This window comes from Babylonia areolata, chromosome 3, assembly GCF_041734735.1.
Source record: "Babylonia areolata isolate BAREFJ2019XMU chromosome 3, ASM4173473v1, whole genome shotgun sequence".
NCBI classification, from domain to species: Eukaryota; Metazoa; Mollusca; class Gastropoda; order Neogastropoda; family Buccinidae; genus Babylonia; species Babylonia areolata.
The window spans coordinates 30,835,311-30,862,810 of NC_134878.1; the positions used below are offsets into that span (position 1 = coordinate 30,835,311).

A 27,500-nucleotide genomic window follows, 5' to 3' on the forward strand; every position below is an offset into this window, starting at 1 on the left:
TGATACCTGGCGCAAAAGATTTGCTCTTAATGCTATTTGCTGATGATGTTGTTCTCTTGTCTGACACACCCATAGGGTTACAAAATCAATTAAATGCCCTTAAGCAAGAAACAGACAGACTACAACAAACAGTGAATCTCGATAAGACCAATATTATAGTTTTCCGCAATGGAGGTCATCTTTCGACTCGTGAAAAATGGTGCTGTGGTGATAGGGAAATAAAAGTAACCAATACATATAAATATTTAGGAATGTTATTCACAACAAAATTGAGTTTGACATCTGCGTGGGATGAAGCAAACAGAAAAGGGAAAAAAGGTGTAATCCAAATTATAAAATCACTCAGGAGACTGCGTTCGACTGACGCTTTCCTTTTGTTTGGGCGGGGCAAAGGCAGCTCATGAATAATGAATGCGTGTCGCGGCGCAGGCTGCCTGGCTTCAGCAATTTCTGCAAGTGGTTTATCTCTCTTTTCTAATCTCCGCCAGCACCCACAAGTCAGTCAATAATAAACAATAACTGCTGACCAGCATCCACAAGTCAGTCAATAATAAACAATAACTGATGACTAACACCCACAAGTCAGTCAATAATAAACAATAACTGATGACTACCATCCACAAGTCAGTCAATAATAAACAATAACTGATGACTAGCATCCACACATCAGTCAATAATAACTGATGATTAGCATCCACAAGTCAGTCAATAATAACTGATGACTAGCATCCACACATCAGTCAATAATAAACAATAACTGATGACCGTCACCCACAAGCCAGAGAGCATGGTCTCACCGGCTCTCCACCCCACCATGCGGGGTTTTTGGCGGCAGCACAGGACAGACAGAACTTCTGACTGATGTTGAAGTCATACATGTTGTTGTCCACAATGCCATGACTCTCCGGGTACAAGCCCTGAAAAACAGTCAGACAAAAGTCACAGACATAACTTGAGGAGAATATCAGTCTGGAACTGTACAGATTATTTACAAGAAATATGATTGTGTTTTTTTCTTGCCCCCAAAAACTCTATTCCAAAATTTCTTATCATATCAATTACAAATGAAAAGGTTCTTCTTTGTTTGGGTGATGATATTTTTTCTTGCCTCCAAAAGCTCTATTTCAATATTTCTCATTATATCAAAAACAAATTAAAAGGTTCTTCTTCGTTTGGGTGATCATATTGTTTCTCGCCTCTAAAAGCTCCATTCCAATATTTCTCATAATATCAATTGCAAATTAAAAGTTTTTTTTTTTTTGTTTTGGTTACCATATTTTTTCTTGCCTTCAAAAGCTCTGTGTCAATATTCCTTTGTATATGAATTACAAATTAATAGGTTTATTTGTTTCACAAAGCCCCACTGAACATATATTCCCCTCAACTACAGGACCTCGGAGGTCCCGAGGGAGAAGATCTGGCCGACACCTACCACTCCACAAGACAAGCTGTGGAAACTCTCCAATCTCAAGGGCAAACCTACAAATGCATATTGCAAACAAAGAGTAACAGATTCATGAGCCGTGATTCTGACTGCAACATAAAAAGCCAATGAATTCATAAGCAGAATCATACCAACAACACTCAACAAGTTCAGTCTCTGGCATTCATGAACAATGAAGAATAATATAAAATGATCATGTTACTCCAGTAGTTAGAATGCACAGAAACTCGTCCTGTCTTGTACTATCACAGTTAGGCATATGTGCACGTGCGCGTGCGCGCGCATGCACACGCACACACACGCACATTCAAAGAGAACCTTGCTCTACAAGTTCATGTATGTGCACACATATGTATGCACATACACACACTCAAAACCTTGCAATACAGATACAAATCCGTGCTTCTAAATCCAACTGAATTGAAACAATAATCTCAAACTATGCAGATACAAATTCCTGGATCTAAATCCAATCGAAAGGAAACAATAATCTCAAACTATGCACTACAGATACAAATTCCTGGATCTAAATCCAATCGAAAGGAAACAATAATCTCAGACTATGCACTACAGATACAAATTCCTGGATCTAAAATCCAATCGAAAAGAAACAATAATCTCAAACTATGCACTACAGATACAAATTCCTGGATCTAAATCCAACTGAATAGAAACAATAATCTCAAACTATGCACAACAGATACAAATCCATACATCTAAATCCAACTGAAAGGAAACAATAATCTCAAACTATGCACAACAGATACAAATCCATGCATCTAAATCCAATCGAAAGGAAACAAGAAACAACAATCTCAAACTATGCACTACAGATACAAATTCGTGTATCTAAATTCAGTCCAAAGGAAACAACAATCTCAAACTAAAGCGTACCAACACTGACAACAAAACAGACAAAACACTGCCACCACACTCACGGTCACAATGGTGTAGTGGTTGGGGAAGGTCTTTGTCGGGTACACAGAGCGCATGTACGGTGCATGCACACCGCACCCAATCAACTTCTCAATGGTTGGAGTGCGGTTGTACTTGACCAGGTAGTCTGCCCGGAATCCATCCAGCGATATCAGAATCAGAGGCTGGTAACTGAGATTGAAAAGAAAAATCAGTGAACAGACTGCTCAAAATCAAGTCAAATGTTTGTTCCCAACAGATGAAAATTAAGATGAAAAATATGTCAGCTCAACAACACAGTTGCAGCTTCAGTTTCACAAGGAGGTATCACTGCATTCCGACAAATCCATATACGCTACACCACATCTGCCAGGCAGATGCCCGACCAGCAGCAAAACGCAATGTGCTTTGTCAGACCTCGAGTTCATGCATATATTTTTGTATATTTATCGAAGTGGACTTCTTCTACAGAATTCTGCAAGCGGACAACACTTACGTTGTCATGGATTCTTTTTCAGTGCACCAAGCGCATGAAGCAAACAGGACCTCAGGTTTATCACCTCATCCGAATGACTGAATGCCCAGTTTGATTTTCCAGTCACACTTGGGAGAAAGGGTGAGACCAGGACTCGAACCCAGACCCTCACAGACACTGTACTGGCAAAATAAACATTTCAACCATCTTGCCACCTTCCTCCTTGAGTAACAGAGGAAAATAAGTGAAGGTAGAAACTTTTTTTTTTTTAATCATAACCCACACCAAGAAGATTGTTTTCATTCTCTGGATCCAGAGAACTTTTAAAGCACTCTTCCACATAACGCTTGAAAAATCTGTCCACAATTATGTTGCATAATAATGCCAACAGAATGATTGGCATCATAACCTTCTCAGTGCAAGTAAACACAGAAATGGTCTTGTGGACACTAAAAAATATGTGGGCATATTCAAGCTTGCACATTCATTATTGCATGCATACATCCATCCATACATACAAAACTAACCCCAGTCCTACTCATCCACCCGCCATCACAAACAACCCAACCAGTCTAAACAAGAATTACCAGGAATAACATCAAACAGACCCAGGGTCACACACACAAACACCACGCTGCCCCCCCCCCCCCCATCCCCTTACCCCTCCCCTGCCTAACTGCACCCACAGCACACCTCATGTGTCCTCACCACCCCCTCCATACCAACCTCCTGCCATCCCCTCCGTCCACCCCCTCCCTAATGTTATTCACCACACAAGCTAACACCAACACCAACAAGAAGAAAATTTACCTAAAGTCACACCCCAAAGACCCAGGGTCACACACACACACACACACACACACAAGCAACATAGCCACCTCCTCCCCCACCCCTTCCACACCAACACTACACTCCCTGCTCAGGTCCCACTGTCCTCACTGCCCCCCGCCCCTTCCCCCCAACACTCCCTGTTCCCCTCCACCCCTCCAAATCACCACTCAACCTGAACAATTACAACATTAAAGAAGTTTACCTGGATGGGATCATACCACACACACCTTCAGGGTCACTCACACAAATAACAACATTAAAGAGGTTTACCTGGATTCATATCACACACACCAAGAGTCACTCACACAATCAATAACAACATAAAAGAAGTTTACCTGGAGTCATACCACACCCCTCCAGGAGTCACTCACGTTAATAACAACATTAAAGAAAGTTTACCTGGATGGGATCATGCCACACACACCTAGGGTTACTCACACAAATAACAACATTAAAGAGGTTTACCTGGAGTCATATCACACACACCAAAAGTCACTCACACAAATAATAACATTAAAGAAGTTTACCTGGAGTCATACCACACACACCCAGGGTCACTCACACAGATAACAACAACATTAAAGAAGTTTACCTGGAGTCATACCACAAACACCTAGGGTCACTCACACAATCAATAACAACATTAAAGAAGTTTACCTGGAGTCATACCACACACCTCCAGGAGTCACTCACACAAATAACAACATTAAAGAGGTTTACCTGGAGTCATACCACACACACCTAGGGTCACTCACACAGATAACAACAACATTAAAGAAGTTTACCTGGAGTCATACCACACACACCTAGGGTCACTCACACAGATAACAACAACATTAAAGAAGTTTACCTGGAGTCATACCACACACACCTAGGGTCACTCACACAAATAATAACAACATTAAAGAAGTTTACCTGGAGTCATACCACACACACCTAGGGTCACTCACACAAATAATAACAACATTAAAGAAGTTTACCTGGAGCCATACCACACACACCTAGGGTCACTCACACAAATAATAACAACATTAAAGAAGTTTACCTGGAGTCATACCACACACACCTAGGGTCACTCACACAAATAATAACAACATTAAAGAAGTTTACCTGGAGTCATACCACACACACCTAGGGTCACTCACACAGATAACAACAACATTAAAGAAGTTTACCTGGAGTCATACCACACACCTCCAGGAGTCACTCACACAAATAATAACATTAAAGAAATTTTACCTGGAGTCATACCACACACACCAAGAGTCACTCACACAATCAATAACAACATAAAATAAGTTTACCTGGAGTCATACCACACACCCCCAGGAGTCACACAATCAATAACAACATTAAAGAAAGTTTACCTGGAGTCATACCACACACCTCCAGAAGTCACACAATCAATAACAACATTAAAGAAAGTTTACCTGGAGTCATACCACACACCTCCAGGAGTCACACAATCAATAACAACATTAAAGAAAGTTTACCTGGAGTCATACCACACACCTCCAGGAGCCACTCACATTAATAATAACAACATTAAAAAATGTTTACCTGGAGTCATACCACACACACCCAGGGTCACTCACATTAATAATAACAACATTAAAGAAGTTTACCTGGAGTCATACCACACACCTCCAGGAGCCACTCACATTAATAATAACAACATTAAAGAAAGTTTACCTGAAGTCACACCACACACCTCCAGGAGTCACACAATCAATAACAACATTAAAGAAAGTTTACCTGGAGTCATACCACACACACCTAGGGTCACTCACACAATAACAACATTAAAGAAAGTTTACCTGGAGTCATACCACACACACCTAGGGTCACTCACACAATAACAACATTAAAGAAAGTTTACCTGGAGTCATACCACACACACCTAGGGTCACTCACACAATAACAACATTAAAGAAAGTTTACCTGGAGTCATACCACACACACCTAGGGTCACTCACACAAATAATAACAACATTAAAGAAAGTTTACCTGGAGTCATACCACACACACCCAGGGTCACTCACACGATCCAACATACCCATCCCACTTCCCCCCCCCCCCCCCCACTCCCACCCCATTCAACCTTGCTCCAACTCCAATAGCACACCCCTCTGTCCTCGCTGCCCCACCTGGCCTTGAAACTGAAACTGATTACCTGGAGTTGCAGCGCACAGACCCAGGGTCAGGATCTGACACCTTGAAACGACCGGCGCAACAACCAAGGGGTTAAAGTGTTAGACTGAGGGTTCTGGGTCTGATCTCCAAGGTCAACATATGTGCAGACCTGCTAGTGCCTGAATGCCCTTCGTGTGTATATCCAAGCAGAAGATCAAATATGCACTTTAAAGATCCTGTAATCCATGTCAGCATTTGGTGGGTTAGGGAAACAATAACATACCCAGCATGCACACCTCCGAAAACAGAGTATGGCTGCCTACACGGCAGGGTAAAAATGGTCATACACATAAAGGCCCACTTGAGTACACAGAAGTGAACGTGGGAGTTGCAGCCCATGAATAAATGGATGAAAGAAGAAGAAGAAGAAGAAGAAGAAGACACCTTGAAACTGAAAGTGATCACCTGGAGTCACAGCGCACAGACCCAGGGTCGGGGCACAGACCGTCCAGCCCTGCCCATGACCCGGGCTTCTTCCACAAGGTGGTGGGCACCTGCGTCCGGAGTCGCGCGCTCAGGGCGGGTTCAAGGTCGGGGAAGAAGGTCAGCCCCGTCAGGAGCTCCACGTCCCGAACCCTGGCCACGTTCTCCAGCAGTCGCCTCTCTCTGGCCTGTGTGTCAGCAGCACCAGCAATTATATGTCATGGTCACTGACGCATATATCTATATATATATTGCTGTTAACCCTCTTAAAGTGCTTTACAATAGCGAGTCAGTCAGACACAAAGCACAAAACACATATATACATGCACATAAGCATGCACGCACCCATATGTGCACCCACTCACAAACACAAACATGCAAGGGCAAAATCAAAAACAACACAAACAAACAAAAAAAAAAACCAACAACAAACAAACCAACAAAACAAACAAAACCAAGAACTCAAGTTCAGTTCCAGAAACGACATGAAAGCAGAAGACACAAGATCTTGCACCTGTCCATTCCTGTTCTGCTCACTGGGCAGCACAAAGGACAGAAGGTCAAGGTCATGAGTGCACTGGTCAAACTGCTGGTCAGCCTCTGGACAGCGTGCCAGCACCACAAAGTAATGGCTGGGCAAGGGCACCTGGCCGCTTCCGTCAACAAACCTGTGGACACATAAAGGTTAAAGGTTAAAGGCCCCACAGCCTTTTACGGCCATCAGGGCAGTGAATTCATATCCACCGTGTCTAGGGCTCAGCACAAGAAAGCTTGGTCCATTTGTATTTTTGAATTTTTGTGTATTGTATTTCTTTTTAATCACAACAGATTTCTCGTGTGAAAAAAAGTATCATTATTATTATTTATTTATTTATTTTTTTATTATATTATTATTATTATTATTTAGTTATTTAGTTAGTTATTTATATATTTATTTTATTTTATTTTATTTTGTATGCTTATATTTGACTTCATCAAGTTTTTGCGCCTTATACATATTATTATTATTAGTAGTAGTAGTTCTTTTTTTTTTATGTATTTATCTTCTTTTTTTCTCTCAAGGCCTGACTAAGCGCGTTGGGTTACGCTGCTGGTCAGGCATCTGCTTGGCAGATGTGGTGTAGCGTATATGGATTTGTCCGAACGCAGTGACGCCTACTTGAGCTACTGAAACTGAAACTGCACAGACAAAAAACTGCCATCAGACAATACAGTTCCTAGGCACTAGAATGTACAATCCAATAAATGTTCCGAATGATCAAATCCAAAAGGATATATAAAAAGTGTATGCTGTTCTTCATCACATGAAGAACAATGGACCAGCAAGGGAGGAAAAGAAGAAAAAAACAGAAGAAAAAAAAACAACCCAATAGTTAGCAGAATGTTGGGGGAAAAACAATATTCAGAGAATGGAGATGCTATTTGAAATTGAACTGTGCCCTCAGCCTCTCCCCGACACCCCCCCCCCCCACTCACCCGCCCCCTCCCCATCCATCCTCCACCTCCCCTTAGCAGATGTGAAACAGTCACTGCTGAAATACATCAACAAACTGAGCCAGCCTGCCATCTTTTAAACTCATCACAATTTGGTGTGAAATTTCTTCTTTCTTTTATTATTATTTTTTTTCTCGCTGCGTGGTTGAAAAAAAAAACACCTGATAGTTAACATTGTCCCTGAATTACAATAGACTGATCTTGTGTGTGACAAACTCATTTCGTGGTCTCATCTAGAGTGCTCAACATAAAAGACACCATCTACACAACTCTTATCTCTCAGTCACTGTCACTGAGCATGCCACAGAAAGATTAAAATGTGAGATTTCGCAGCACACACTGAAAAGAAACACGCAAATCCTTATCAGTGTTGAAACTGCATAGCATTGGTGGCATACTGCTCTTTATAGATCTGGGATATCTACTAACAAAAACAAACATGTGGCCATCAAAAAAGTTAAAAACTACACAATGTAACGGGTTCCTTCCAATTTTTGGACACCAGCAATTTCTACAAAAATCTGCCGTGAGTGGGAACAATAAAAATGTAACACTGTACATACCTGTACACACTATGCCACTGACGAAAAACTTTCACACACATGCACACCACTCACATCACACGTCTGGTATCACTCACTGTGAAACGACATTGAATTAAAGAAAGAAGAAACTGAAGAGCAACTCATTAGTAATGCTCTGAAGCAAGCTGTCAAAACCTGAATGAGGAATCAGGACCCAGAATGAGGGGGGTGGGGGGGAGGGGTTGGGGGGTTGGGGGGTGGGGGGTGGCAGCAGTGAACACCACCGGCTGTGGAAGGTGCCCACCTCTGCATGTTGGTTTCAGGTGTGGTAGTTTCAAATAGCTCCACCCTATCACACAAACATTTTCTGCACCTTGTTAACTCACTCAGTACAACCAGTCCTCTCTTCTCCTCTACACAGACCCCTCGGATGTCCAGTGGGTGTCTGAATGACCCAACCTTTAGCTTCCGTTGTCAGAATTGTGGTATTCTTTGTCAACATTCACCTCTTCAGTATAAGAGCCTTCCTCTTGCAATATTTTGATGATGGTAACTGGGGTGAAACGCTGTTAACGTCGTCTCTTTCGCCGTTCGTTTGGAGAGAGTTAACTCTTTCACCGCCAAGTTTCTGGGTGGAAAGCTCCCCAGCAACAAGTATTTTGGATAAGATGCTCTCTGTCACAGGCTTTGGATCATGTCAAAGCAACACGTTGGAATTGTTCATGTCAAACTTGGTCAGGGGGCACAGGTTAGCCACTGTTCTACTGGCGGGGAAACTGGCTGCAGCTGTCAAGCTTTGTTATGATATGAAAGACGGTCTTGTTAAGGTGACCTTTAGATGTTGACAAAAGTCGCCTATGGCAGTGCACTGTCTAGTCGACTGAAGTCGCCTATGGTGGTGAAAGGGTTAAACTGACAACAAATAACACAAGCAACTGAAGCTGTAGGATTAACCAGGGCCATATTATTTTTTATTTCATTTTATTTCATACTGTACATACCTTGTCAGACTGGAAACGTTGTCAGCCACACCGTCAAAGTTGTAGTCAAAGATGGGACCCACAGTCACAGACACAGGTGGAAGCGATGTGTTTGTCACTGTTCTCACCATGTGCCAAAGCTCATGCCATAAATCTGGTTTGAAAAATTGGTTAATATTGTCAAGCATGTGTCACAAATCTGGTTTTAGAGAAAAAAAAGGTTAATACAGTGACAGCATGTGCTATAAATCTGGTTAAAAGAATTGGTTAATACTGTGATAGCATTACCACAGGTCATGCCATGAATCTGACTACAAAAAATGGTTAATGTGAGAGCATGCCTGGTCTGTCTGGTCTTTGAAAAAAAAAAAGCAACTTAAGCCATAACTTATGCCATAAATCTGGTTTAAAAGGAAAATAAGTTGGAGAGTTGTCATTGAATTTACCCTGCACATTGTATGCTTACGTTTGTGTTTGCACACATGTCTAACATTGTGTGTGTGTGTGTGTGTGTGTGTGTGTGTGTGTGTGCATGCGACTGCTTGCTTTTGACAATCATGTTGATGAGCATCAAATGTACCCATCTGCTAAAACTAATATAAAAAAGTTTCACTGAATTCAAGATAAAGTTTATCAAAAAGTTTCACCGAATTCAAGATAAAGTCAAAGTTTATCTTAGTTTGAGTGGGTTTAAAGGTGATGCTGTTATCTGATTTCAGCTTTCTCTGAGGAAAGAAAAAAACCCAAGGCATTTTAAGATCTATGTGGTGACTGTCGGGTGTGTTCTAAAATCCAAGTGAAGACTGCAGGCTGTATTTAAGACCCATGTGAAGACTGCATGATGTATTTCAAGATATATCTGAAGACTGCAGGCTGTATTTAAGACCCATGTGAAGACTGCATGATGTATTTCAAGATATATCTGAAGACTACAGGCTGTTTTTAAGACCTATGTGATGACTGCATGGTGAATCTAAAGATATATCTGAAGACTGCAGGCTGTATTTAAGACCCGTTTGAAGACTGCATGATGTATTTCAAGATATATCTGAAGACTGCAGGCTGTTTTTAAGACCTATGTGAAGACAGCATGGTGTATTTCAAGATATATCTGAAGACTGCAGGCTGTATTTAAGACCTGTGTGGAGACTGCAGGATATATTTCAAGATCTATGTGAAGACTGCAGGCTGTATTTAAGATCTATGTGAAGACTGTAGGATCTATCTGGAGACAGGAAACTGTACTTTAAAAAATCTATGTGGAGACAGCAGGCTTTATTTTAAAATCTATGTGGAGACAGCAGGCTGTATTCTAAAATCTATGTGGAGACAGCAGGCTGAATTTCAAAATCTATCTGGAGACAGCAGGCTGTATTCTAAAATCTATCTGGAGACAGCAGGCTGTATTCTAAAATCTATGTGAAGACAGCAGGCTGTATTCTAAAATCTATCTGGAGACAGCAGGCTGTATTTCAAAATGTATGTGGAGACAGCAGGCTGTATTTTAAAATCTATGTGAAGACAGCAGGCTGTATTCTAAAATCTATCTGGAGACAGCAGGCTGTATTTCAAAATGTATGTGGAGACAGCAGGCTGTATTTCAAAATGTATGTGGAGACAGCAGGCTGTATTCTAAAATCTATCTGGAGACAGCAGGCTGTATTTCAAAATGTATGTGGAGACAGCAGGCTGTATTTTAAAATCTATGTGGAGACAGCAGGCTTAATTTCAAAATCTATCTGGAGACAGCAGGCTGTATTCTAAAATCTATCTGGAGACAGCAGGCTGAATTTTAAAATCTATGTGAAGACAGCAGGCTGTATTCTAAAATCTATCTGGAGACAGCAGGCTGTATTTCAAAATGTATGTGGAGACAGCGGGCTGTATTCTAAAATCTATCTGGAGACAGCAGGCTGTATTTCAAAATGTATGTGGAGACAGCAGGCTGTATTTCAAAATGTATGTGGAGACAGCAGGCTGTATTCTAAAATCTATCTGGAGACAGCAGGCTGTATTTCAAAATGTATGTGGAGACAGCAGGCTGTATTTTAAAATCTATGTGGAGACAGCAGGCTGTATTTTAAAATCTATGTGGAGACAGCAGGCTGTATTTTAAAATCTATGTGAAGACAGCAGGCTGTATTCTAAAATCTATCTGGAGACAGCAGGCTGAATTTCAAAATCTATCTGGAGACAGCAGGCTGTATTTCAAAATCTATGTGGAGACTGTAGGATCTATCTGGAGACTGCAAACTGTACTTTAAGATCTCTGTGGACACTTCTGGATCTATTTTAAGATCTATGTGGAGACTGCAGGCTGCACTTTAAGATCTACATGCACACTGCTGGATCTATTTTAAAATCTACATGGAGACTGCTGGATCTGATTTAAGATCTATGTGGAGACTGTGAGATATAAGTGCAAATCCATTCAGACTGCTGAGAGTTGCTCACTTGGGCATAATCGCAACAGTGAATATGGCATGACACAGATCAACAAGCATCCAAAATCAGCTCAAACTCTGCATGCTCACAGTGTCTTCCCTCTCCCCACCCACCTGGTTTACCTTGTTAAAGCAGAGCAGGCACAAAGCACAGCAAAGAAAACAGCACAACAACACACTGCACGAGCCAACCTCCTTGGCATGTTTAGACAAATGTGAATATCCTCACAAATTACAGACGTATATCCTATCCGATAAGAGGCATTAGTAAGGTGAGCACATTATTTCAAGCACAGCACTGCCATCAAGCACAGTAGCATCACAAATAAAAAATATGCATAAAAAAATCAAGATAAAAAAATGCACTGAAGCATCAAATTAGGCAAATGTCAAGAGGCTGGTCATTATCAGCATCTTTGATTTTGTGGGATTTAAGTCACAAGTTAGCACTGGCAACAGAAAACGTGTGGGTTTGATTCCAGGAAAGATGTCCTGCATTACAGGAAGAAAATTAAAGTATTTTGTATTATCTGGCATGCATACTTCAGGAAAGATGTCCTGCACTGCAGGTAGAAAATTAAAGTATTTTGTATTATCTGGCATGCATGTAATAATAATAATAATAATAATAATGGTATTTATATAGCGCTGAATCTTGTGCAGAGACGAATCAAAGCGCTTTCGCACTAGTCATTCACACGCATGCATAACTCTAAAACTGGAGAAACTGAAGACAAGGAAGAGGCAGGGAAGGGAGGCTATTTTGGGAAGAGGTGGGTTTTAAGGCCAGACCTGAAAGAGCTGAGTGTGGAGACCTGATGAAGAGAAAGAGGAAGTTCATTCCAGTTGCAAGGGCCAGAGACAGAGAAAGAACGGCGGCCAACAGTCGAGAGCTTGAATCTGGGTATGCATAACCAGAGTGGATCCGAAGCTGATTGTAGTGAGCGAGATGGAGTGTAGAGGTGAAGGCAGCCACAGAGATAGGAAGGGGTTGATTTGTGAATACATTCATAACATAGAGTGCTGATCTTGTACTTTATTCTGTGTGAGACAGGGAGCCAGTGGAGATGTTGCAAAAGAGGAGTGATGTGCTCAGATCTTTTCTTTCTGAGGACGAGTCAGGCAGCAGAGTTTTGTATGCGCTTAAGGGATGTACAAACAGCTGGCCATTAAAAAGATATATAATGTACACTTTCATTTTCGTTTTTCTTAAAAGCCTGAAAGAAAGAGTCAAACACTAATGGAGGCACACTGTACAGTACATAAAACAAACAGACACTTGGTTTAAGGTGTTGAAAACAGTCCCTGTACTGTTGTCGCAAACATACCTTTTCTGAGACTTTCCATCATGGGGATCACATCAGTACCCTGTGCAGTCCCTCCACAGCCAGTGGATGCTGAAATAAAACACAACCACATACCACTCCTTAAAACCAGGGCATACATGCTTTCTTCTCATCCAATGAAAACACACAAAACTGACTACAAACCAATTTGGAAATGCAAAAGAAGTTAAGATACTAAGAACTGATGCTTTTCAAAGAAGCCACCTGGGAGTTAGCAGATCAAAACAAATAGGAAAGATGACAGTGTATGTGGTCTGCAGCTGACACCAGGGCGGGGGGGGGGGGGGATGGGAGGGCAGGGCAGTGCACTGAATTATCTTCCTCTTCAGACGTTTCAGTGTGAAATTCAAGCGACTGCATCACTATTATCCAGCAACACCTTTTTCATACTCTGTGGCTGCATGCATATTTGCCCAATTACCGAAGTGGATTTTTCTACAGAAATATGCCAAGACACAAATCTCTTCTTGCCGTGGGTGTTTCACATGTGTTAAATGCATGTCTTATTTGAAGACTAGTCAGCACCTAGAATGCCACTCAAAGTTCAGTGAAAGATAATAAGAAGTAAAAATCCCCATCCTTATGGATATCAAACTGAAAGACGCAACAGCCAAGTGGTTAAAGCCTTGGACTTTGAACCTGAGGGTCCAGGAGACTTTTCCAATCTCCCAGGTCAAAAGCTGTGCAGACCTGCTTGTGCTTGAACCCCCTTCGAATGTACACATGCAGATCAAGTACACATGTGAAGGATCCTGTAATCCATGTCAGCATTCGGTGGGTGATGGAAAGAAGACCACACCCCCCTAAAATGGAGTAATGACTGACTACAGGGTAGGGGTAAAAACAGTCATACAGGTAAAAGCCCACTTGTGTGTATCAGTGAACAAGGGAGTCGCAGCCCACAAATGAAGAAGAAGGATATCAAATTGAAGAATCTTGCTCACTACCAGACCCAGTGCCAGTAGGCCACGATTCCACAGAAGACTGCATTCTAAATGGACACAGACTTGACTGATGCCAGACTGTGATGAAGGTGCAGTCAAACAACCATGCTGTGTCACCTGTGTTTGAGGTCAAAAGCTGTGTGCCATCAATGAAACAGAATAGACATACAAAGTAAAAGAAACATCACCTCATGGTTCATTACAGCTCACCTGAAAACAGGGCAGCAGGAACCACTCCCTGGCTGTGGTTGGTGTACAGTGTGTAGAGGTCTTGTTCTTCAGCCGACAGCAACCTGTTGGGTACAATGCAGCTTTGTGTGTCCTGACCTATGTCCTGCTTCTTCTGTTCATGGAAACACACACATCCACATGCACACACACACGCGCGTGCGCACACGCACACACACACACACGCGCGCGCGCACACACACACACGCACACACACACATGCGCGCACGCACACACACACACACATGCATGCACACACACACACACACACACACACACTCACAAACACACAGTGTACACATACATACACAAAGCAGGTTTTGAACTGGAACTTAGGTAAACACTACAAGCCATATTAACATTAACACACATGCATATGCAAGTGCACACACACACACACGCACATGCACACACACATTTTAAAACTCAACTTTTATGTGACTGATTAATGTTGGAACTAGCTTTTCATGCAAAAAGAAATTAAAAAAAAAAAAAAAAAAAGTTTCAAATACGCTCAGAATGCTCACTCCTTATGTGCAGTACCAAATAATGTTAGAAGTTGCAAAACCGGCATCATTAAAATCAAAATAATCAAAAGAAATACAACTATTCTCTGACACACGCACCACAACTACAGTTTCAGTTTTTCAGTTTCAATTTCACAAGGGAGGTGTCACTGCATTAGCAGAAATCCGTATGCGCTACACCACAACTGCTGGGCAGATGACTGATGAGCAGCATAACCCAACGTGCTAAATCAGGTCTCAAGTGCATGCACATGTATTTTTGTCGAGTCAGTGGATTTCTTCTACAGAATTTTGCCAGAGGACAACACTCTTGTTGCCATGGGTTCTTTCTCACTGCGCCAAGTGAGTGCTGCACACGGGACCTCGGTTTATCATCTCATAAGGATGACTAGACGCTCAATTTGATTTTCCAGTCAAACTTGGGAGAAAGGGCAAGAGCAGGATTTGAACCCAGACTCTCACGGACTCTCTGTACTGGCAGATGAGCGTCTTAACTTTTCTGCCACCTTCCACAACTGCAGCTATGAAATGCACCATCACACATACATAAGCTGTACAATACACTTCACTGGAAGTGAGGCAATATCAACATGTTAACTGTCAGTGGAGTGATGGCCTAGAGGTAACGCGTCCACCTAGGAAGCGCGAGAATCTGAGCGCACTGCTTTGAATCACGGCTCAGCCGCCAATATTTTCTCCCCCTCCACTAGAATTTGAGTAGTGGTCTGGACGCTAGTCATTCGGATGAGATGATAAACCGAGGTCCCGTGTGCAGCATGCACTTAGCGCACGTAAAAGAACCCACGGCAACAAAATAGTTGTTCCTGGCAAAATTCTGTAGAAAAATCCACTTTGATATGAAAAACAAACAAAACTGCACACAGGAAAAAATACAAAAAAAAAAGAAAAAAAGGGTGGCGCTGTAGTGTAGCGACGCGCGCTCTCCCTTGGGAGAGTGGCCCGAATTTCACACAGAGAAATCTGTTGTGATAAAAAGAAATACAAATACAAATACAAATTAAGGATGAATCACCACAGTGATGTTCACTGTCGATGACAGCACTCACTCCACACGCACCAGTCACACCAAAGACTCACGGAGGCCATGAAGGAGGTCCACAGAGGCATGTGGAGCAGGCTGCTGTACACAGTGGTGTGTGCACTGTCCGAGAAACAGACCGTGGACCGGGTGTCTGCCATGACAGGCTGCAGAAACTCCTTCTCTTTGGGACGGAACAGCAGCGTCTGCACAACATGCACGGCCTGATGCAACCTTGGTTCACAACCTGCATGCTGGTAGTGATCACAACATTCACTGACACAGCCATGGTTGTACTGATGCTGATCACAACATTCACTGACACAATCACAGTTGTACTGATGCTGATAACAACATTCACTGACACAATCATGGTTGTACTGATGCTGATCACAACATTCACTGACACAATCAGAGGTGTACTGATGCTGATAACAACATCCACTGACACAATCAGAGTTGTACTGATGCTGATAACAACATTCACTGACACAATCATGGTTGTACTGATGCTGATCACAACATTCACTGACACAATCAGAGTTGTACTGGTGCTGATCACAACATTCACTGACACAGTCATGGTTGTATTGATGCTGATCACAACATTCACTGACACAATCAGAGTTGTACTGATCACAACATTAACTGACACAATCATAGCTGTACTGATGCTGATCACAACATTCACTGACACAATCATGGTTGTACTTATGCTGATCACAACATTCACTGACACAATCAGAGTTGTACTGATGCTCATCACAACATTCACTGACACAATCATAGTTGTACTGATGCTGATCACAACATTCACTGACACAATCACAGTTGTACTGATGCTCATCACAACATTCACTGACACAATCATGGTTGTACTGATGCTGATCACAACATTCACTAACACAATCATAGTTGTACTGATCACAACATTCACTGACACAGTCAGGGTTGTACTGATCACAACATTCGCTGACACAGTCAGGGTTGTACTGATGCTGATCACAACATTCACTGACACAGTCAGGGTTGTACTGATGCTGATCACAACATTCACTGACACTGATCACAACATTGACTGACACAATCATAGTTGTACTGATGCTGATCACAACAGTCACCGACACAATCAGAGTTGTACTGATGCTGATCACAACATTCACTGACACAATCATGGTTGTACTAATGCTGATCACAACATTCACCAACACAATCAGAGTTGTACTGATGCTGATAACAACATTCACTGACACAATCATGGTTGTACTGATGCTGATCACAACATTCACTGACACAATCAGAGTTGTACTGATGCTGATAACAACATTCACTGACACAATCATGGTTGTACTGATGCTGATCACAACATTTACTGACACAATCAGAGTTGTACTGATCACAACATTCACTGACACAATCATAGCTGTACTGATGCTGATCACAACATTCACTGACACAATCACAGTTGTACTGATGCTGATCACAACATTCACTGATACAATCATAGTCGTACTGATCACAACATTCACTGACACAGTCATGGTTGTATTGATGCTGATCACAACATTCACTGACACAATCATAGTTGTACTGATGCTGATCACAACATTCACTGACACAATCATAGTCGTACTGATCACAACATTCACTGACACAGTCATGGTTGTATTGATGCTGATCACAACATTCACTGACACAATCATAGTTGTACTGATGCTGATCACAACATTCACTGACACAATCATAGTTGAACTGATCACAATGTTCACTGACACAATCACAGTTGTACTGATGCTCATCACAACATTCACTGACACAATCATGGTTGTACTGATCACAACATTCACTGACACAGTCAGGGTTGTACTGATGCTGATCACAACATTCACTGACACAATCATGGTTGTACTGATGCTGATCACAACATTCACTAACACAATCATAGTTGTACTGATCACAACATTCACTGACACAGTCAGGGTTGTACTGATCACAACATTCACTGACACAATCATAGTTGTACTGATCACAACGTTCACTGACACAATCATAGTTGTACTGATGCTCATCACAACATTCACTGACACAATCATAGTTGTACTGATCACAACATTCACTGACACAATCATAGTTGTACTGATGCTCATCACAACATTCACTGACACAATCATAGTTGTACTGATCACAACATTCACTGACACAATCATGGTTGTACTGATGCTGATCACAACATTCACTGACACAATCACAGTTGTACTGATCACAACATTCACTGACACAATCATGGTTGTACTGATGCTGATCACAACATTCACTGACACAATCATAGTTGTACTGATCACAACGTTCACTGACACAATCATAGTTGTACTGATGCTGATCACAACATTCACTGACACAATCACAGTTGTACTGATCACAACATTCACTGACACAATCATGGTTGTACTGATGCTGATCACAACATTCACTGACACAATCATAGTTGTACTGATCACAACATTCACTGACACAATCATAGTTGTACTGATGCTGATCACAAAATTCACTGACACAATCATAGTTGTACTGATCACAACATTCACTGACACAATCATGGTTGCACTGATGCTGATCACAACATTCACTGACACAATCATAGTTGTACTGATCACAACATTCACTGACACAATCATGGTTGTACTGATGCTGATCACAACATTCACTGACACAATCATAGTTGTACTGATGCTGATCACAACATTCACTGACACAATCATAGTTGTACTGATACTCATCACAACATTCACTGACACAATCATAGTTGTACTGATGCTGATCACAACATTCACTGACACAATCATAGTTGTACTGATGCTGATCACAACATTCACTGACACAATCACAGTTGTACTGATCACAACATTCACTGACACAATCATAGTTGTACTGATGCTGATCACAACATTCACTGACACAATCATAGTTGTACTGTTGCTGATCACAACATTCACTGACACAATCATCGTTGTACTGATGCTGATCACAACATTCACTGACAATCACGGTTCACAGCCTGCATGCCAGTACTGATGCTCACAGCCCAGCCAACCAATCAGGACCATGTAAGGGCTGTAAACATCCTATAGATGGAGCCTGGAGTTAAGATACATCACACTGTACAACTTGAAACAGAAATATGATGTTCTGTAAAACAGTATCATCTATGAAAACGTGCCACATGCCTCGAGAAAGACACACCAGACACACATACCACTCTCACACCCACACACTCACGTGCACACACATATTTTCACAGGCACACACAGACACAGACACACACTTACACACACACACCAAAATGCCACTCACCATATCCGGTGTCTCAGAACAGTTGCAGTAGGTCTTCAGGTCAGCTGCAGTGACTGTGGATTGCTGACGACACTGCTGATCTCCTTTCTCTAACCTGTGCAGTACAGGTGGTGTCTTCAGAACGCTGTGCAGAGAGCCCGTGGTTCCATTGTTTGGGGCTGCTGCTATCTGCAGCACGTCTGTTCGTCATCAACAGAGAGAGGGGAAAAAAAAACAAACGTTTGAAGGTGGTCATTTGCCTCTTAACTTTCACACAGGTTGTGATCCTGTTCAGTCTTAAAGTTAACTGTGGAGTTTGGCCAGCAGAAGGATTGCAGCAACCCTATAAATAACTCTGGCACCACATGTCAAGGAATGTTACTGGCACCACCATCTCAGCTTCTTTCCTTGTATGAGTGAGACCGTTCTTGGAACTTCCTTCCTGACTATCTGTAGACATCTGTGACCTGCATATAACATAGCTGAATATAATCAAATTTGTAAGTCCAACCACTGTTCTCTCTGGGCACCACCCTCTTTGCTTCTTTCTTTGTGTGGGTGAGACCGTTCTTGGAACTTCCTTCCTGCCACTGTTCTCTCTGGATGTAATTATCCAACCTTACAACAACAACATTATTATTATTATTATTATTATACACACACACTGGTGCGTAAACATTTTACACAATCATCATGTCAATAGTCAACTGAAAGTGGAAAGATGCTTGACTGATGCACAACATTATTAAGCAATCAGGGTGTCTGTTTTGAATGAGTTCCACTGTTAGAGACTCACACTGCACAAGAAAAAGAAAGAAACAAAAAAGGCTGATGCTTGTCTACATATTCCATCACACATTGCTTTAATTAAGCTAGAGCTTTTCTCCACAGCCCAGTAACAACTTCAGTTTACATTAAGCTTAATGCCCAGTAACAACTTCAGTTTAATCTTGGATGGCCTATTAATTTCTTAGTGCTTCCATGATATAAAATTATCAGAATCAGTGATGATCAGGGCTTTTTGATGTTGTAATAGGAATCATAAGACATTTTAAACGTTATCTAGATCCGGGAGCGACATAAGTCGTTTTGATCATATTCACCTGCTTGAAATAATAGCCCATAGGCTAAGATGTTTTTCTCAAACTGAGAAAAATACTTATCACAAAGAGCACACTCTGCTGAAATTTGATCAAAACGACACATATGTTCACAGATCTAAACAAAACATATTATTCAGATCTGGGATATGTCGTTTTAATAAAACCGATAGGGCCAAAGTTCCCAAGATTCAACCGCATTTCGCGCATAAAACAATTGTATTTTTACAACTCGCGCGCTCTGCCAGTGATCTGAATAAAAAATCGGTATATATATTTTATCAAAAAGACATATTTATCTCCCTTATTATCTCACTTCAGTCCATATTTACCTACTTTTGAAAATCTGTCAACGGGATTCACTTCTGTGTACATTCAGAGAATATAGTCAATTACCGAACATGTTCGTGGTCACTTTTAGCAACATAAATGGAGGCTGGTGAATAGACCATATTCTTTTATATGAAAAAAAATATATCAACAGAATCTTTGATACTGCAGTAAAAAAACAAAACAAAAAAACCAAGAAAACCCCCCCCAAGAAAAAACAAACAAACAAAAACAAAACAAAAAAACAACCGCTCCTAAGATTCATCCACATTACATGTGCAATTATTTTTGATGAAACGCGGGCGCAGGCTCTTTCTCACATTTGGACATCGGTATATACTATGCTGTTAAACTCAGGTGAAGCACATTGGTAGCCTACTTTTATTTGTGATTAAGAAAAAAACACAGTGCTTACAAGAAATACCGTTTTTGTCCACACACACACACACACACAGACAATAAGTAACAAAGAAAGAAAACAAAAGAGGCATTCCACCTGCCATCAGGTTGTAGAGCTCAATGTTTTCAAAAGGAGGAACCTCCACTCCTTCCTTGAAAGCAGGTCCACGAGCGATGAACAATCCCTGCACACATTGCCGTCAACGTTCCGAGCTTCAGGTCATAATGTCTGTATACCTCTCTCTCTCTCTGTCTCTCTATCTATCTATCTATCTCCCCGTATATGCATGTTTCTGTGTCTATCTGACCATGGCCTTGGCGAAAGAAACTTATCACGAGCGAGCGAGCGAGAGAGAGACAGAGACAGAGATTCTAGATGGTTTATTCATATATAGGCCAAGGACCCTCATGAAGCGGTATGTGACACACTGCAGTGCACGTGAGCGTCCAAATATTCAACCAAACAAACATATAAACAAACATATAAACTTCTCATGAGAGATAGATCGATATATATATATATAGACAGAGAGAAAGGAGCATATCTGAAGGAAAGTAGAGAGAGAGACAAACAGACAGGGAGGGAGAGTGGGGAAGCAGGAAGACAGAGAGAGAGAGAGACAAGGGGACGGAGAAAGGGAGGGAGGAGACAGAGAGGAAGACAGACAGACACTGATGCCTGCATGGTTCAGGTCACTCACAGACATGGAATCATAACGACTGTCCCAGCCATGAGTACCCCCAGAGCATCCACGTCCAGAGGAACCGTACCTAGAGTGCAGATCAGTCAGTAAATAGGTCAACATATAGGTATGTCATCAACAAAGGAAACATTACCGCAGCATTTTTTCCTCCTTCATTATCTATCTGCTTACTTTTTTATGTTCTTCGTTTATTCATTTATCTGTTTATTTATTCATTATTCAATTTTATCCTCCCCCCCTTTTTATGTTCTTTTCTCCTTAACCTTTTCACCGCCAAGCTCGCATTTATGCACAGGCGTGGTAGAGGACCCATGTCACTGAAAGGTGACCAGATCATGGGTCTGTTATCCATGAACCTACTGCTCTTAATGTTCGGTGGTAGGATAGGCCATGTTTTCAATACATCGCAGGGGGAATCCCCAGCTGTTCTTAGCCACTGTCTTTTCTGTGTTTATACCACAAGGGAATTTTGTAGTCTAAATTGACTGGCGGTGAAAGGGTTAAGGTCTGACTAAGCGTGTTGGCTTACATTGCTGGTCAGGCATCTGCTCAACAGATTTGGTGTAGTGTATGTGGATTTGTCCGAACTCAGTGACGCCTCCTTGAGTAACTGAACCGAACTATCACACATCCAAATCAATCAGTAAACAAGTCAACATATGACATCATCAATGAAGGAAACACTATCACATATCTGATTCTGTTTTTCAACAGTAAGAAGGATACTGCATATCATTTGTTCTTCTAGTCTTCCTCGAGTTCTGGTCACAAACCGAGAAATGGCTGTAGATAAAAGGTACATATTGCTGACGTTGGTGCTTAAAAAAAAAAGAGATTTACTTCTTTTGTCTTATCTTTTTCCTCCCTCTCTTTCTTTCTTTGTGTTTCGCTGTTGTATCACCGACATAAACTCTGTGCATGCAGAGAGAGAGAGAGAGAGAGAGAGAGAGAGAGAGAGAGAGAGAGAGAGAGAGACAGACAGACAGACAGACAGACAGACAGACAGAGACAGAGAGAGAGAGAGAGAGAGAAGAAAAGAAGGGGAGGGATGAATCTGACAAATACCAGATCTGTACTTGGCTCATCCGAAAACGTGGCGAAAACTAAGAAAGCAGTTTAAATCAGCCATCTTCAGCGATCGGATAAATTCAAGACTGCACGCGCCAAGTAAATGATCAACTACCGGAACCGTATGTCCCTGTTGTGCACTTTTAATGACTTGCTCACGTACGACATCAAAATTATCAAAAACAAAGCACGTGTGACAACGTACGACATTAAACACAACATCAATTCTATCATGATTATCAAAAAAGACAAGTGTGACAACGTACGACATTAAACACAACATCAATTCTATCATAATTATCAAAAAGCAAAACACACACACACACACACACACACACACACACACACACACACACACACACAGCACATGTGACATCCTGAAGCCGACACTGACCTGGAAAAGACCCACTCTTCGTCCATCTTGACCACAACATCGTCAATACGGATGTGCTTGGCGTAGTGCAGTCGCTTCGGAAGGTGCGATTTCTCGTACACCGCAATGTGGGGCCTGCCGGACACTCTGGCCAGGATGCTTTCCTTGGACACTGCGGCCATCAAGTCAGTCATAAGGTCCTATACTGATGGAGAACGTTTGTGGAAGGGAATGGTGGATTGGACGGAATGGTAGGGTAAGCAGGTATAGGTACAGGTTCAGGTGTAGGCAAATTTGTATGCTGAAATTTTACCGTTTTGTTTATAATCTGTTATGTATCACATACTTCACCACGCTTAATTTCTCTGCTGAGATAATAAAGGTATTCTGATTCTGATTCGGGCTCTCACTATATTTAAATCATTTTTTCAACTATCATCAAGGATAAACTTTGCAGCTTATGCGGAGTCACGGCAGTTGAACATGTAATTAATTGTGCTTGTCCTTTGTACTCAGAAATTAGAGACAAATACCTGGACTATGTTTGCTTACAATCTCTACCACGATCGCTAAAATGTGACCACATGCTTAAAACAAGGAAACCATGAATTTCTATCTTTTTTGTCATGAAAATACGAAACAAATTCACAGGTAATGTAGAAACAGAAATGCCCTCTGTCAGCTGTGAAAAATAACTGAAAATCTGTAGGTTTTGGAAATTTTCACTTTCTTGCATGCATGGTTTGCCGCTCATATTTTCGTTTTCCTCAACAGGCAGTTTACATAGTTCTTTTTGTTTCTAGGGGCCGGGGCCTATGGAAAAAAAAAAGTTCTTGTTCTTGTTTTGTTTTTCCTGATATGAAACAGAGATGAATGAGGCAGGAGGTATTCCATATTGTACTAAGAAATTCTGTTGTTGCTTTTTTTCGGCCATACCGGAATGATATACACAGTTTCAAACCACTGCGCTTCCCATCAACAACATGCTCAGAAACTGTTTTTTTCACTTGTTTACTCGAGAAGGGATACTGAAGCAGTACAAGTACTGGCTTGAAGCAGTGTGCCTTTGTATGAGTGGAAGTTTGTTTCATTTGTTTGCTCTTTTGGCTAATATTTACGAATCAATTATATATTCCTTGTTATATCTGCACACCCTTTGTCCCCCAAAATACGAAATATCGAAATTAAACCATGGTAATAACAATACCACCACCATCACCATCTTTCGGAAATGGTGACGACGATGACGATAACGACGACGACAACGACACACAAACAAGTACAGAACGATGCTCCTTGGTATTCACATGTGGTGTGAAAATTACCTTCACACTGCCCTTGACTGTTTATCATTATTTCTTGAAATTTATTTTAATTCGTTTTTGGTTCTTGTCATTTTCATAACTTACAGTAGGGTTTGCGTGCCTCCACCTATTTTTTTCGCACTGCTCCGTTTTCCAGCAAACACACACACACACACACACACACACACACACACACATCACATGTTCACACACACACACACACATACACATGCGCACCCGTTTCCTATACCTTCCGCATCTCATACACCCTGCCCCTTCCCCCATCCCACCTCTTCCTTTGCATTTACCCCCGCCCCCGCGCCTCCCTCCAGTCCGATACTTTATCGTTCTCCACCCTTCCCTCCTCTCCCCTTCCCCTCACTGCCGGTTGAGCGGTGGCCCGGTGGTAACGCGCCATGACGAGGAAGCCTGGGCCCGCGGGTTCAAGTCCATTGTAGGGACCGGGGTTTTCACTCCACCCTCCTCTACACCCTGAGTGGTGGTATGTGTGATGATCATTCCAGTGAGACGATAAACCGAGGTTCCCAAGTGTAATATGCATTTAACGTAGGTAAAGGATCCCACGGCAACAACATTCTGCAGAAAAAGCCACTTTGATAGGGGGGAGGGGGGAGGGGGGGGGAACCCCACCCACTAGCAGGCAGATTTTGTTCAATGTGAGTGGCGCCGCGCTGTGGCGCCGCGCTCTCGCCAAGCTCAGCAGCTCGAATACCACAAGGAGAAATCTGTTGTGACGAAAAGCTAACACAATGCAATGCAGTACTATTCAATGCACACAGTCTGTGAGTGACTGCCTCACTCAGCTTATGGTGAGATAGGTGAGGAGGAATGTAATAATAATAATAATAATAATGGATATTTATATAGCACACTATCCAGAAATCTGCTCTAGGTGCTTTACAAAAACGCTTTGTTAACATAAAACATTACATCTATGTTACATACACACACTAAAATATGACTACACACACACACACACACACATACACACACACACACACTGCATACATACATTTTAACAATATATGTGTATCTAACAGCTACCCTAACACATACGCACACATAGGCAGGCACAAACTTACATAAACGCACGCACACACAATACACATTCATATACATACATACATACATTCATACATAAACACATGCACACACAATACACATTCATATACATGCATGTAGTTATGTACACATACATATGTATACATACATAGTCAAGCACAGCTAACGCAAAGGAAGTGGACCTGCCACAATTGAACTTACTGCTGAGGGAAAAGGTGAGTTTTGAGACGAGATTTAAAAGATGCGAGGGAATCAGAATGACGGAGGTTATCAGGCACAATTGTGGCACAATATGTAATGGACAAGAAGCTTCTGCGTCAACACCGTGTTCGTGACGTGAGGATGATCATGTAGGTTCCATTCCCGATCTCGGCCTTTCTCTCAAGTTCGACTGGAAAATCAAACTGAGCGTCTGGTCATTTATGGTCATTTGTTTCAGACGACAAAACGGGGTCCCGCGTGCAGTACGCACTCGCCCCCGTCCCCCAACCCCCCTCCCCCCTTCCAAAAAAAAGAGAACCTATGGCGATGAAAGTATTGTTCTCTGGCAAAATTCTTAAGTCCATTCTGATAAGTACACACACACACACACACACACACACACACACATATATATATATATATATGCATACACTAAAGGCCTGACGAAGCGCGTTGAGTTATGCAGCTCGTCAGGCATCTGCCTAGCAGCTGTTGTGCAGCCAATTTGTTCGAAGGCAGTGACGCCACCTTGAAAAAAACAAAAACAAAAGCAAAGACAAAACAAAACAAAAAAACAAAACAAAAACAACAACAACAACAACTGAAGCTGAAACTGAATCTACCGACTGAATGACACAGGATGTTAACGAATGATGAGCGCCCAATGGCAGCCGTCAGTCGGCTCTATCCAGGCAGGCAACCTGTTGTGCAAATGACACCGAGTTTGTGAAGCGCTTAGAGCTTGGTTTCCGAACGAAGATTAGGCGCTATGTGACTTGAGTATCGGTATCAAATCAAATCAGATCAAATCGAAACAAATCAAATCAAATAGGATCTGCCAGCATCACTCACCGTACGGGGGGTCCAGCATGGAGAACTTTCTCGAGGAATACTTGTAGCGGTTGCTGATGCGTCCCGAGGCGCTGGAGTAGACGTACATGCTGCTCAGCTCCGTCCTGTTGAAGTAGTCCTTCAGCTTCACCTGCCGGCTGCACGAGCGGTCTGCCATACCTGCCGGTCACAGTGCGTGTGAGGGTGAAACGTTTTACCTGTTTGTGTGTGTTGTACGATGTCAGTTGTATCCGACTATGTCAGGTTATAGACACACCAGACTTCCCCAGTGTCAATGGTCAGGTGGACAACACTTAACCTGTTTGTCTGTGTTGTACGATGTCAGTCGTGTCCGACTATGTGAGGTGGAAACAATTAACCTGTTTGTGTTGTAGGATGTCAGTTCTGACTGACTATGTCATGTGGAAACACTTTACCTGTTTGTGTATATTGTGTGATGTCAGTCATGTCCGACTATGTCAGGTGGGAAACACTTTACCTGTCTGTGTTGTACGATGTCAGTTGTATCCAACTATGTCAGGTGGAAACTCTTTACCTGTTTGTGTGCGCTGTACGATGTCAGTTGTATCCGACTATGTCAGGTTATAGACACCAGAATTCCCCAATGTCAATGGTCAGGTGGACAACACTTTACCTGTTTGTGTTGTGCGATGTCAGTCGTGTCCGACTATGTCAGGTGGAAACAATTAACCTGTTTGTTTGTGTTGTAGGATGTCAGTTCTGACTGACTATGTCAGGTGGAAACACTGTCCGACTATGTTAGGTGGAAACACTTCACCTGTTTGTGCATATTGTGTGATGTCAGTCATATCCGATTATGTCAGGTGGAAACACTTTACTTGTCTGTGTTGTACGATGTCAGTCGTTGTGTGACTATGTCAGTGGGGAACACTTTACCTGCTTGTGTTGTACGATGTCAGTCGTTGTGTGACTATGTCAGTGGGGAACA

The 27,500-nt window shown here is 42.0% G+C and overlaps 1 protein-coding gene across 7 annotated transcripts in view; it reads right to left on the reverse strand.

Moving 5' to 3' along the window:
• LOC143279939 (uncharacterized) overlaps window positions 1-27,500 on the reverse strand; it is a 162,107-nt gene that overhangs the window by 58,183 nt on the left and 76,424 nt on the right. For all 7 annotated transcript variants that reach the window (XM_076584290.1, XM_076584294.1, XM_076584295.1 and 4 more), the window contains exons 12-24: window positions 26,552-26,710; window positions 23,133-23,283; window positions 21,668-21,737; window positions 21,064-21,151; window positions 19,159-19,337; window positions 15,867-16,013; window positions 14,224-14,356; window positions 13,052-13,120; window positions 9,301-9,433; window positions 6,796-6,949; window positions 6,264-6,469; window positions 2,383-2,551; window positions 798-917 (exon numbers count right to left, since the gene is read on the reverse strand). In XM_076584290.1, the coding sequence (XP_076440405.1) occupies window positions 798-917; window positions 2,383-2,551; window positions 6,264-6,469; window positions 6,796-6,949; window positions 9,301-9,433; window positions 13,052-13,120; window positions 14,224-14,356; window positions 15,867-16,013; window positions 19,159-19,337; window positions 21,064-21,151; window positions 21,668-21,737; window positions 23,133-23,283; window positions 26,552-26,710 (1,778 nt within the window). The remainder of the gene's footprint in view (window positions 1-797; window positions 918-2,382; window positions 2,552-6,263; window positions 6,470-6,795; window positions 6,950-9,300; window positions 9,434-13,051; window positions 13,121-14,223; window positions 14,357-15,866; window positions 16,014-19,158; window positions 19,338-21,063; window positions 21,152-21,667; window positions 21,738-23,132; window positions 23,284-26,551; window positions 26,711-27,500) is intronic.